Source organism: Lepisma saccharinum, chromosome 10 (assembly GCF_977018435.1).
Source record: "Lepisma saccharinum chromosome 10, izLepSacc3.1, whole genome shotgun sequence".
NCBI lineage: Eukaryota > Metazoa > Arthropoda > Insecta > Zygentoma > Lepismatidae > Lepisma > Lepisma saccharinum.
Window position 1 is genome coordinate 56,156,086 of NC_139238.1, and position 13,970 is coordinate 56,170,055.

General features: G+C 34.9%; 1 protein-coding gene across 1 annotated transcript in view; it reads left to right on the plus strand.

Annotated features, from left to right (window-relative positions):
- Window positions 1-13,970, plus strand: part of LOC145994360 (uncharacterized) — a 112,286-nt gene that overhangs the window by 62,168 nt on the left and 36,148 nt on the right. Inside the window, exons 2-3 of the mRNA XM_083130475.1 lie at window positions 2,622-2,833; window positions 4,194-4,399. Of these exons, the coding sequence (XP_082986601.1) occupies window positions 2,622-2,833; window positions 4,194-4,399 (418 nt within the window). The remainder of the gene's footprint in view (window positions 1-2,621; window positions 2,834-4,193; window positions 4,400-13,970) is intronic.

Below are 13,970 nucleotides of genomic sequence, written 5' to 3' on the forward strand. Positions count from 1 at the left end.
CATTTTATAGCAAGTGAATTATACATTTATGTTCTTATTACTGAGTGTATTGTCATAATGCAATATCAGAAAAGTTTTCAAGTAAGTAAGGTAGAGGAATACATAATATAACAATCTATTTAGAGGCAATTCAAGATGAAAATTTGTGTCGTTTTTATTTTCTTATAAAATGGCATTAATTATGTAATATTTTGAGCTCATAAAGTATTGCTTTTTCACTTTCTCTGTCCTTAAAATTACGGACGTTAACTAGCAGATCGGTATAGTTTTCATATATACACCACAAGAAGCTTAACAAAACTTGCACAGTATAGAGAACAGAGGTGGCACTACACTTCATTTGTACCTAATATTCCTTTAATTATGTTCAAGAAGTTGATTTATGTATTCTAATCAAAATACTACACTCCAAAACATGTTTTTAATATATACAAAAAAAAACGGATTTATATTTTTTAAAAAACGGTTTAAACCAAATAAACCATCGTTTTATTTAAAAAAAAACAACAGTTTTTCACAACCCTGCTCACTAGCATCACGAACAAAGATCTGAAACCAATTGCCGTAATTAACACGGGTCCTATGATCCGCCTCTTTTAACTGTTGCACTACGGACAATATGTATGGAAAAAAGTTTCACGTGTTTCCTCAGAATGTCGTGCACTGTCCTCTTTGCCATATTAGACTGCTGCGATAATCGTATTACAGATTTCCTTGGACTCCTCCGTATCATCTCTTTGATATCCGCCACTGTATTTTCTGAGGTTGAGGGTCGACCGCGCCTAGGAGCGTCTTCAACATTGCCCGTTTCACGAAATTTCGCAATGAGATTTTGCACAGCATTATGGTGCGGCACCTTCAAATTTCGAAATTTTTCCACAAACATTCTTTGCACAGTTTCCGTGAATTTATATTCGTTCCGAAACACATACTCCACCAGGAATATTCGCCAGCAACATGCTCACATAACGTGCAATCTCTCTGTCACTCGGTAAACTTGGTAAATGTGGCAAATACGGGAGGCAATATCCGTTCTCAGTAACGCCACCTGGGACGCACGTCATAGTACTAGTCTCTCTCTCTCCCAGTGCGATGTTTTCCCAATATATCACTTTTTTCACAAGTTCTTCTTTTATTTTTATTTTCCCACTCCACAGTTACTTATCGGACACGCTGTATATTTGGGTAATGACGTTATTGTCCAGGTTCATCGCACAATTCGTCCAAACCCTACCTCCCTATCAGTAGGATTGTTCTGGTAAAATTCCCTCTAGCAAAACGTGCCTGAGCTACAGATAAAACGGAATAAATTAGTATCATTATGTTTGGTAAAATATTTACCGTGAATCATGGTGCACGTAGTTTCCTGAAATTATTTTCCACTTTGCATTTGGTAAAATCTCAGAATAAAAGATTTATTACAAATAAGTTACTCATGCATATATGAAAGACTGGTTAATTTTCTTCACAATAATAGTATTGATATATTATTATTATTATCATTATTATATAATTATAATATCATTAGGTCCCGTACGTCCAATTCTTTGCGAGGCCGAGAGATCGGGAGAAGTGTGGCGGACTGCGCAAGCGGAGATAGCGATATTTACAATCAGTAACGTCCAGCTTATTTTTATGGACATATTTTTAACATGCAGATACTTATATTAAAATTGCAAAACAAGCACTAACCTGTGTTATAAGAGTTGTTCAAAGCATCGTTTTATGAAATTTTGATTCAAACGCAAAAGTTTATAACAACAGTAAAAAATGCATTACATCGAAAAATAACTTTTTCTCATAATGTAAGGAAAATACGTCTAACCGTCTCTCTACCTGGAGGTGAAACGCCAAGTAATTTCTGTGCAAATTGTGTACACACGTCTCGCCACGAGTCTGTTTTCACGTAAATGTCATACATAAAAATTATTTGTTCTAACGTGAACTTTGCGGCTGTCATTTCAATCGCCTCACTTTCACACACAACACACACACGCTGCAATTACACAAAGAAGTAGCATGGCAAGTAACCAAAAACCACACTCTTTCACATAGAACGAAATTATAACGCTCTTGGTCTGTTCTTCATTCCATTAGCAACTCTGTCCAGGGCACCAGTAGTCGCGAAGGAAAGAACAACTCAAGTTCGGAATTTTCTGATTACAAAAAATGCTCAAGAAAACCATTGACTTTTAACAGTTTAGTCTGCAACGTAATCTTGATACAGTCTTTCACATTAGAAACCTCCAAACGACTCCAAGCGAAACTTTCGAGGATAAATTCAAGCGGGACGTTACTGGTCGAAATTGTTGGTATCTCTGCTAGCGCCCCCCGCCACACTTCTCCCCGTCTCTCGGCCTTGCAAGAAATTGGACGCACTGTATATCATCCACGTTCTTTTTGCGTGTAAACTTAGGGTTGTCCAAAATACTCTATGATTGAAAGCTAGGTGTGTTGAATTCCTATTCTTCACCTCTCATATTCTCATATCTGTCTCTTTTCAATAATTTGTTCGAATCACTGATCATAAATTTAAGAGTTTAAACAAGTACATTTAGGAAAGGATAACATTAAGAAAGTTTCTTATTGTGAAAAACATGAACTGTTTAATTTCTACACAGCTCCTGATGCTCCTCCATATTTGAGAGTTATCTCGAAGACATCCTCCACGCTAAGTGTTGAATGGGGGCACCCCTTCATGGTCAACGGAATCCTCAGGTCGTTCCTCATCAACGTAGAGCAAGTGGACACCTACAGCTCATCCGAGTGCTGCAAATATTACCCTATCGCCGAACACCTGGTTAGGTCAGAAGAGGAAAAGTACCAGTATGAGGTACGTTGAAAGAAAGAGAACAAATATGTCGAGGTGACATTATAATTACTGAAACTGGCTTCATTCTTGTGGTGAAAAATTTCCAAATGTTTATTTTAAGTAAAGTTTATCTTCAGCTAGGATCATCGGAAGTGGGTCTACAGTTTTACCGGTAGCATGTGCGCTGTCAGCTAGGTTGGAAGGACTCTCGATGGGTAAAATATACACACTTGCAATAATGAATCTTGAGTTCTAATTTCAGTTGTTTTAAAGCATTTAGATAGTAATACATTCATTGGTTAATTTTATTTTATTAAGTTTGAACGTTTTTATTTCCTGAGGAAAAGATAAAATTAAGAAAAGATGAGATTAAAAAACGATGAGACAAGTGCTGCTCTTTTCTGTATCATACGGACGTGCGCTGGATAAATATACCAAGAACAAGAAATACTTATTAAGCTCCAATTTAAATGGTTTAATAATCATGTAAATAGTATTACCTTTATTGCCTAATCTAATTTTACTTGTTTCGAATATTTCGTTTCAATCATAAAATTAAAAAAAGGTAGAAAAAATTAGCATCTTCAAATTCTAATGTGAAACATGAGCGCGCATTGGTTGCAATTTACCCAGGCAGAGTTTTTACGGTCCTGTGAGAGGAACAAATGATCTAATAACCGATTCAAGGTCCCAACACTCGGAACGGTTCATTGGAAATATACTGAAAAGAATGGAAGTAATCCAAAATATATTTCATAATCGTATGGGTAATTTAACACGTATGCGTGTTCTTACAGGTTAAAATTGGATCCAAAAATTACGCAATGTGCCTCCTCTTCATTGGAGACCTCACCCGGGAGTTTGATCAAGAGGCATCCACGAGGATATCCCTTCAGTCCTTGTGACAATTTCTTTTTTCAAAATAATTTTTTAAAATCCATTAATTTTGTATCTGTAAAACATGCAAGTCTATATCGCTATAGATGCACATATAAAAACTAAATAAACATATTACATTTCACAATAATTTGTTTTTCGTTCGTTGGGGGGGGGGGTGGAATAAGTGAGTAACGTGATAATAATAATAATAATAATAATAATAGAAATGACATTGCATTAACGATATCAATATGTAAAGGTAATAAAGAGCTGAATACTAAATTTTCAATATAGTCATACTTAAAATAAAATTCACGATTTAAAGAATTTTGTATATGTCACGTTACGAATGTTCTTTTTTAACCTTTTTGAACTATTTAATATCTCTGTTAGAACACAATTTCCGTAGTAAGGGAACCGAAGTCTCCCTTATCCCCTGTTTCCGTAAATTGTCGCCCATGCAGAGAGGTTTCTTGTAATGCCGACTACTGACTGTTTCCAGTTTAGCGATCTGGATGCAGCCTCCACGTACACCGTGAGTGTTTCTGCGAAGACCGTGTCCATGGGACCAGCAGTCACTTTGACCGTCAGCACAATGCTTCCGACTCCTCTGATGACGAAGAGTCCTTCTGTGCTGATGGAGGCTCCAGGCAACAGAGTCGTCAACGTCACCATTGAGCCAACACAGGAATACAAAGATCTCATAAGGTGAGTTGCTGTCTTTGCACACTATATAATCTTCGCAATATAACGTAATATGAAGACAGTATCCATGGGACCAGCAGTCACTTTGACCGCCAGCACGAAACTTCCGACTCCTCTGATGGCCAAGAGTTCTTCTGTGTTGAAGGAGACTACAGGTAATGGAGTCGTCAATGTCACTCCACAGGCTTACAAAAATCTAACAAGGTGAGTTGCTGTCCTAGCACACTATAATTATAATCTTTGCAATGTAACGTATTATGGGAGCAGCAGTCAGTTTGACCGACAGTACGAAACCCCGACTCCTCTGATGGTGAAGGCTCCTCTTGGAACTGGGAATGGAGTCGTCAACGTCACAATTCAAGCGTCACAGGCATAAAAAGATCTAACTAGTTGAGTTGATGTCTTAGGATACTACGTAATGTTCGTAATGTAACGCAAAAACATTTGGCTCACAATTATGCATAAAAATTACAATGAAGCCCATATTTAATTTTTTACTGCATTACATGCATAGCATTTCATTATAATAATAATAGGATTTATAATGTAATATTTCATTCACGGAATTTAAGAATATTGTCGTTATCTACCTTACCAAATACTATCGTTAAACATACATAGGTAAGATTAGGAAATCTTCATATGGTGAATAAACTGTATTATGGATAGATATCAACAGAAAACTATATTTCTATTATGATTATATTACGACTTTTTTTCTACCTATTGGGCATATAATAAATGAGGGACTAATGAATGTTGTTTGCCAAACAACATGATTATATCCATGTCTTACTAGACTTCGAACATTGGAACTTGTGTAATATTTTAAGGGTAATAAACCCTTTTAGACTATTCTGAGGTTTTTCCCCAGCTACGCCAAAACTCGGTATTTTATCAATTACGATGGAAGGCATCAAAGTACATCTATCACATTTTCACCATTCGTTGATACTGGAAACTTCCTCGTGTCACATTAGAGACACAACATAATACACGGATCGTACTTTTTTTTTTTCAAAAATATTTTACGTCATTGCATTAATTTGGGGGAAAAAGTGGTTCATAAACGAATTGAATATACGTTATTATAAGTTTCTACATCACTCACCATCTAGAAAATGATATAACAAGCAATGTCCAATACCAAGCTTATCTGTAATTTGTTATTGGATTACAAACCTGATATTATGTGCTCGTAATGCAAGGATGGCATTGCACGTTGAGAAGAGAATCAACAAGCACGTCAGTGGCAGACCTAAACATTCATACATTCCTAGTTATAACGCAAACTTTCATTTGTAAACCCAGGTTTACAGAGATTGTCACCATCAAAACTTCCAATAAAGTATCAAATAGTAATGGACGCAAAATTTCCCGATATAGTACATACTATATTTAGTAAAAATATCCTAAAATTCATTCTGAACGCTATATTTAAGAGTTTTAATTTTTTTATTAAGCATTTCTAATTATCACTAATCAGTTATCAAAATAGGTTGTTACGTAAAGCTGATGAAAATTAAAGTCCCTGGTCAGTGTTCTTACGTGTGTTATTATTAGCAGAGGTATTCATAATAAATTCGGCTTCGATATGTGACAAGAACATACCTCAGCGGCTTGTCCATTGCAGTTATTTATCCAAGAAAGTTAAATTGTCAAATACTGTATGTGTTCTGTTAAGATTTATAGAGCTGTCCTGTCATGGCTTTTTGAGCTTCCGAAAATAGGCGGAGGTTCGGTTGGTGGTCCTCTCAGCTAGATCAGAGGGATACGCTGATCAACGACAGGTGCGGTCCTCCTATCGGGGTGATATGTATGACGTTTTCTATGGTCTTCGGGTGAGGTCGGTGATGTTATCGACATCTATGAGCAGTCAATCCAACTATTTGTCTCGAGTTGCTTCTCAACTGTCACGCTAGATGGCAGAATCGACGAGCCAATACTAGAGTCCCTGGATGTATGAGAGTACTCTCGACCGGCATTTTATAGGTGAAAATCCCTGGTTGGGTCTTCAAAAAGCATTGGTTCTTATGGGACGCAGAGCATCAAGAAACGTAATTTTTTAAACAATGTTTTGTATGTAATTCCCGAATTTCGGGTATTACTTCAAAGATGAAGAAACGAACTTAATAAATATTCAAATGCTTAGAAAAGGATGCCTACAAACTTTTTTTGTTAAAAATGTGTAAAGTGAGACAAGTGCCTACTAGCTTTCCGATACACATTACACGTAATTACATGTACAGAAACCAGGAAATTCGATGCTTTACACATAGGATTATAAGAAAAACTAAATATGCTGACCAAGGCAGTAATTTATTTTATTAAAAACATAAACTAACGTAACGTTTCAACCTTCTAGCAAGGTCTTTTTATAAAGAATATGGAGGACAGAATGAAGAAAATATGCATGAAAGAATGTGAAAAAGAAGGCAAAATAAATTTATTTTATTAAAAACATAAACTAACGTAACGTTTCAACCTTCTAGCAAGGTCTTTTTATAAAGAATATGGAGGACAGAATGAAGAAAATATGCATGAAAGAATGTGAAAAAGAAGGCAAAATAAATAGCCTATGGAAACAGCTGGAAAAGAATGGCTATGAGAAGCAGGATAGACTGGACATAAACAGAAGAAGTAAGAAAACGGGCAGGGGAGAATTGGAAGAGAAAGAAAAAAAGGAGAGAACGTTTGGAATAAGGAGTATGGGGAAGACCACAGAAAAGATATGCAAAGTGCTTAGGAAAGCGGGAATTAAAACTTACAGGAAGGGAGGGAGAAGCATCTTAGGAATAGCGAGGAATGCTAACAAGAAAAAGGAAAACAGAGAAGAGGAAGAGGAAGGGATTATCTACGAAGTGAAATGTAAAGAATGTCAGAGTGTGTACATAGGAGAAACGAAAAAAAGGCTGAAAGACAGGTTGAAACAACATAGGGATGATGTACGATTTAAGAGAGAGAAAAATGCAATATTTAAACACACGAGAGAAACAGGACATAACAAAGAGTGGGATGAGGCTAAGCAGATAGGAAGGGAGAAGAGAATGCTAGTGAGAAAATGGAAGGAAGCCAAGGAAATAGAGAAGAAAGGTGAAGAAGACACAATGAACTGGAATGGGGGACTGAAGTTAAACAAAGAATGGAAGAAGATGTTGGAAAGAGTGGAAAGGACAAGAGAGAAAGAGGAGAGGAGAAGGAAGAAAAATGAAGGGAAAAGAGCGTGAGATTAAAAGTCCAACCACATTCTATATGGAAGTAATTGTGTTTAGCCTTTTAGGTGAAAGTAAAGTTGGCAAGTGAAAGTCATCTGCTAGAAAGTTCCAAACAACTTTCTAAATAGTCTGGAGGGAGTAATGTTTGTGTATATATAATGCCCTTTTGTTGTATCTGGTTACTTTTGTACTTGATACAGAGTCTGAAGAAGACCTTGCTAGAAGGTTGAAACGTTACGTTAGTTTATGTTTTTAATAAAATAAATTACTGCCTTGGTCAGCATATTTAGTTTTTCATAATCATGAAAACAAGGCTTAATGGTGTTATAATAGGATTATAAGGCATAAACGTAATGAATGACGGCGATTATGGGGGCGTTGGGGGCAGTTGCCCCTCACTTTTTGCCACCTTTGCCCCAACGCTATGCTTAACCTTATTTCAGAGTTGTTAAAGTACCAGGAATTTTAAATAAATTCAATTCTGGTGCAGGAAAGAAAATCAACAAGCGTAAATGGTTTCGTGAGCGTAAAGACCCTTTTATCTGTAAAGTATTTCAATTTGGTCCAGAAAGCTTTTTCCGTTCGAATTTAAATTCGGTACAGGAACCTTTTTCCGTCTGAATTCAAATTCGGTCCAGGAACCGTTTTTCCAGATCAATACAAATACGCCCAGGGACCTTTTTTCAGGATAAATTTATATAGGGTCAAGGATCATTTTTTCAATGAAACAATATGCAACTTCTACCGAATTTAAATTGTGCGAGGAAAAAGGTTCCGGAACCCAATAAAACCCATTAGAATCTATAGGTTCCTGTACCTTAAATATCCCTGGGTCATTCCATGTCAAATCATCCAGAATTTTGTGAAAATGTCACCCACCATCCCCGATTTTGATGAAATTCGGTATACTTATAGAACGTTTGATGCTGATTACAAAAATGACAACTTTTTAAAAATTGGTCAAAGGGTTCAGAAGTTACGCGCTTTTTAAGATCTCCGTGTACGCCACATGCGGCTCCACTTTGAATGTCACGCATTAGGTTATAAACGATCGTATCTTCCCTCGGGTTTGCCGTAGAAACTTCAAGTTTGTTTTCTTTTGTTCAGAATAGTGTAAGCTTTTATTTAAATAACGTTTCAGATGAATGCATCAATAAACATGTATTTTTATATATAGTTTTATGTATTTTTTTAGAAAAATAAATTACTAACTTCAAGATAGAATTTCATACAATGCCCCCCCTTCAATTTCCCCCCAATTTTATATGTAGGTAGCTCAGAGTGTGTACTAATGCCTGATGAAAAAAATGGGATGGGCGGTTCAGAGACAGGGTGATAAAAAAATCATTTGCATAAAATGACATTAAAAGTAAATCTTCTTAAAAATTAGCACAATTCTGAAGTACAATATGTTTCAAGCTACAATATTCAAAATTTATGTTCACTATGTGTGAATGTAAGCATAGGCGTAACCTTGGGGGGGCAAAGGGAAACACTTGCCCCAACCGAATTTATATGTTAATTAAAATTTACAAGTTAAATATATTTTGTGATCCTCCTGGCAGTTGAGGAACAAACGAATAAAGAGTAATAATTGTGGTTTTTCAAATGTATTTATCAAATAATCCTGGACACTATTTTTATGCGATGGAAAACTTTGTGATTATCTCAACCCGAAGATAGTTTCCAAGTGACACCCATTAAGATAGTACCTAAAAATTGTATTCTATGCATTGCCAAAATTTCATGTACTATAAATTGTGCCGTTCACATTTTACATGGATATTTTGACCATTCCCAACACACTTAAGTATTTGACTTATCACTAAGTACATATGTCCATCAATTTGTATTGTTAATGTACACAGGACACAGAATATTTTGTGGCCAATAGTAGGAAGCTGATGGACCAAGTGGATGCGACAATTTAATAGCTGCATCTCCATTTTCACGTGGACTTTTAAAGCAATCCTACAAGGTAGTTTGAGTCACGCACACACATGCTACTACATAACTGTTTACAGTTGGAATTCGGAAAGCCACTTCTTCACAAAAGTGAAACCATACAGTTATACAAAACATATTACATCAGCACATACTATTTTGCTCTGACTGTTAAACAACTAGTGTTTCGAAGTAAATAGTTACAAAGTTACAAGTACAGTTACTTTTTATTTAGGAATTCTAACTGTAACTAGCTACTTTTAAAAGTAAGTACCTGTAACGTTAACAACGGTAACAGAGTTACTTTTTGCAGTAGGGAAATAGCTAAATTGGACAATTCTGTTCAAGACTATAAAAATGAAATATGTACCTTCTCCGGATGCTAGAACATCCACGCTTTACTGTAATTGATTTCTAATTATATGTGAAAACTCCATTGTTTTTGGTAGACTCTGTGTTCCTTTGGAATGTTGTTGTCCAGCTAGGAAAAAATCATTGTCGAGGGAGTGGATCTTTGGATCTTGTTGAACTTGGAATGGAGGAGAAAGAAATAGGTGCAAGTGGAATCAATGACACCATATTCAAAATAACGTGGTCAGCATACAAATGATTTTTTAATTATAATCGTTCACGCAAAGCTGACTGTGTTTTCCATCATTTATTAGCAGTAATAATGTAAATATATGAATACATATTATGTACTAGAAACATAAGTAAAACACGGAAGTCTTCATGATCATTGATTTTGTGTAACTTTTACTCAAATCAATGATCATTAATAGTAAGTTACTGTTACAGTAACTGTAAAAGAAACCCAGTTACTTATAAAAAGTAACTTATGGAACCTGTAAGTTCAAAATAGTGCATACTTCCTGGTACTGTTGTAGTACTTTGCAATCGCTGACACATTGTACTGTGGGTTGTTGTCATTTCACCCTAGATGATTACTAAGAAATTTATGCCTTGAATACTATTTCTACGGAATTGTTACATAATTGCCGTACTTGTTGCTTTATACTATAGAAGTCTATACAAGTATTTTTTTCTGTTCGAACCATCCCGTCACAAGGATATTTTCTGAGGTATGTGGCGAAAAAGCTCAATTTGAAAAAAACTTCAATCAGCACAAATGTGTAGTATTAATTCTTACTTCATATTACGTATCCCCATGAAGAGTAGCCAAAAAAGAACTTCCATATTGAGATAAAATGCACAAAAAGAATGTTCTCGAAGATAAATTTGCTAAACTTGGGAATGTTAATAATGATTATATATATATGATTATATATATATAATTATATAATATATATATTTTTTAAAAAAAATGAAGACTGTTGAAACTAACTAAGATACAGTGGAACCTCGATTTTACGTTATCCAGGAGACCAAGCTGAAAAAAATTAATACGCGGAAAATGTAAAATCTTAGAAAATTTCTAAACAATTTAGTATGTTGGGACCACCAAGATTGAATGCAAAATGAAGGAAAAATGTAAAATCGAGCAACTTCAATCGGAGTTCCACTGTAATTATTACTTGCAAATTTTAAATTAATCGATAAATTTGGGAGAGGGCAAGAGCTTCCCTTTGCCCACGCCAGGTTACGCCTATGCTTACATTCATAAATTTTGAATATTGTAGCTTGAAACATATTGTACTTCAGGTTTTGTGCTAATTTTTAAGAAGATTTACTTTTAATGTCATTTTATGCAAATGATTTTTTTATCATCCTGTCTCTGAACCGCCCATCCCATTTTTTTCATCAGGCATTAGTACACACTCTGAGCTACCTACATATAAAATTGGGGGGAAATTGAAGGGGGGGCATTGTATGAAATTCTATCTTGAAATTAGTAATTTATTTTTCTAAAAAAATACATAAAACTATATATAAAAATACATGTTTATTGATGCATTCATCTGAAACGTTATTTAAATAAAAGCTTACACTATTCTGAACAAAAGAAAACAAACTTGAAGTTTCTACGGCAAACCCGAGGGAAGATACGATCGTTTATAACCTAATGCGTGACATTCAAAGTGGAGCCGCATGTGCCGTATACGGAGATCTTAAAAAGCGCGTAACTTCTGAACCCCTAGACCAAATTTAAAAAAGGTGTCATTTTTGTAATCAGGATCAAAAGTTCTATAAGTATACCGAATTTCATCAAAATCGGGGATGGTGGTTGACATGGCCTGGATGAATTGACGTGGAATGACCCCCCTGCCTTATCTTCCAAGAGATAATAAACTGTCCTTGCCCCCCCCCCACACAAGTTTTGGCATCTTCCCCCTAATTTTAGAACAATATCGCCGCCACTGGGCCTCATGTGCTGTACCTGTCTGTTTGTCTGTGTGTATGTATGTGTGAAGTTTAGGTTAAAGTCCACTTCATGCACAAATAGCCTAATCGGGACCGAACCTAAATTTTACATTGGAATCCGAACAAGTATGTGCCTCCACTGGGTACCACCCGATACCTCTTGATTACATATCGACAGCGTGTGTGTCACCAGCTTCCATGATATTACAGAATTAGGTCTTGTATTCCATTTACAACATTTAACACAACGAATTAAAAAAGCTTAATATTTAGTTTTCTGACTGAATCGTTCCTTCTTACTCAATCAGAATGTTGCCTGCAGGTACTGTACATTTCAAATTTATGTTGCATTAAAAGTACGTAAATAATTTTGATAATAAGAAAATGAAATCATAGGAAACAATCCGATTAGATAAAATGTTTTTCTACATTTGAAACATTTACATAAAGATGATGAGGAATGTGTTTGTAAGACTGGAATTTCCTATGAAAGAAACTTTGGAAACACAATTCTGGTGTGTAATTTGAATTAATTTATAATTTTCGAAAAATCTGGTAAATGTTTAGCTGCACAACTTACCTTGATCATAGACTACAGTTTTTTTAATAGCATGTTTCGTTATTTTTAGTGCACACACGTACATGCAAAAGAAGTGAAAGTGTACTAATACTAATGCAACAACCATAATTAGCCTAACCTACTCGAAATACCTAGATGCGAAGAATACTAAATTAAAATGACCTAACCCACTTTCACGTATTCATAGAGATTTACTTCACACAGTAAATGGAATTAATAAAGAATGATAGGAAAAGCAAACTACTTTAATTAATAAATCCAAAGCAAAAAGCAAAATAACGGACTGGGATTCATGTACTATGAAGATAATATTGCTATGGTTGGTGATCACTGTAATTCTTTGTTCTAAAGTTCACATAATTTATATTCCTCTTTGGTAGACAAGCCAGGTAATGGTGAAAATCAAAGGGAAATATATGGTGCAACTTTTTGTTCTATATAGGGTGTAAATTTTAACATCAGCGTATGTTTCATTAATCACTAAAACCGACAATTTAATTCTAACTGTACATGTGCATGTGTTGAAATCGTATCAATTAACTGACGTGTAAAATAGGTGTGTGTATAATACAGAGATATTAAACCTACAATCTAAACTTGAGCCAGATTACGAATTCGAGAGTATAGAGAGCGTTTAAATTGATAGTCGTTCAGCATATATTATAACTTTACATTCACTGATATGTAAGTTAATAATTATAGCCTCCTCTTGTACTTGTGACATTTTGAACAGGTGGAGATAATATCTCACTCTCCTACTCTTCCATGTGGACTATAGATTAATATACAGCAACTGGGTTACATGCTATCACATTCATTGACTTCAGCAAAGATGCAGACATTTATGTAGCACATTTTTACTTTAGGAATTTGTTTAGAGTTTGTTTTATATTTCCAAACATGTCAAATGCTGACATTTCACAAGAATATACATTTCTTTATTTAGTTCATTACTTCCTTCGTAATAATCATAGAGTTCTTGCTGTTTTTACAAAAATATTTTATATTGTTCACGCTGAGTGGAAAAGTACAAAATAATCCACAATACATTTGCGAAAGAGTCCATAAATAGAACTAAGTCAAAACGCCCATTGATGTACGTTTATTTCGTGTAATGTTCATCATTGTGCACATAATGCAGTTAAACTGGAACATAATATAAAATTCAAGAAGAAATTAAATGTTCTGTACTTTGACAAAATGTAAATACGTGGCTTTTACACTTGGAATTATAGAGTTTTCGACTACGTTCTTACAATAATACTGACGCACAAATCACGGTAAACATTCTTTCTTGTTGAATAAAGGAATACAGTATGTAACATTCTTATTCGTACACACGGATTTTCAAAGAAAATGCTTTAATATCTGAAAGGAAATACACTCTTTGGAAATTGTTTCTTTACAATTCAATAACTAATATCATTAGGAACATAAAATCTTACCCAAATTTTGTATAACCAATGACAATAATAAATTAAATGAAACTGAAAGAGAAACATGCCATTTTTTG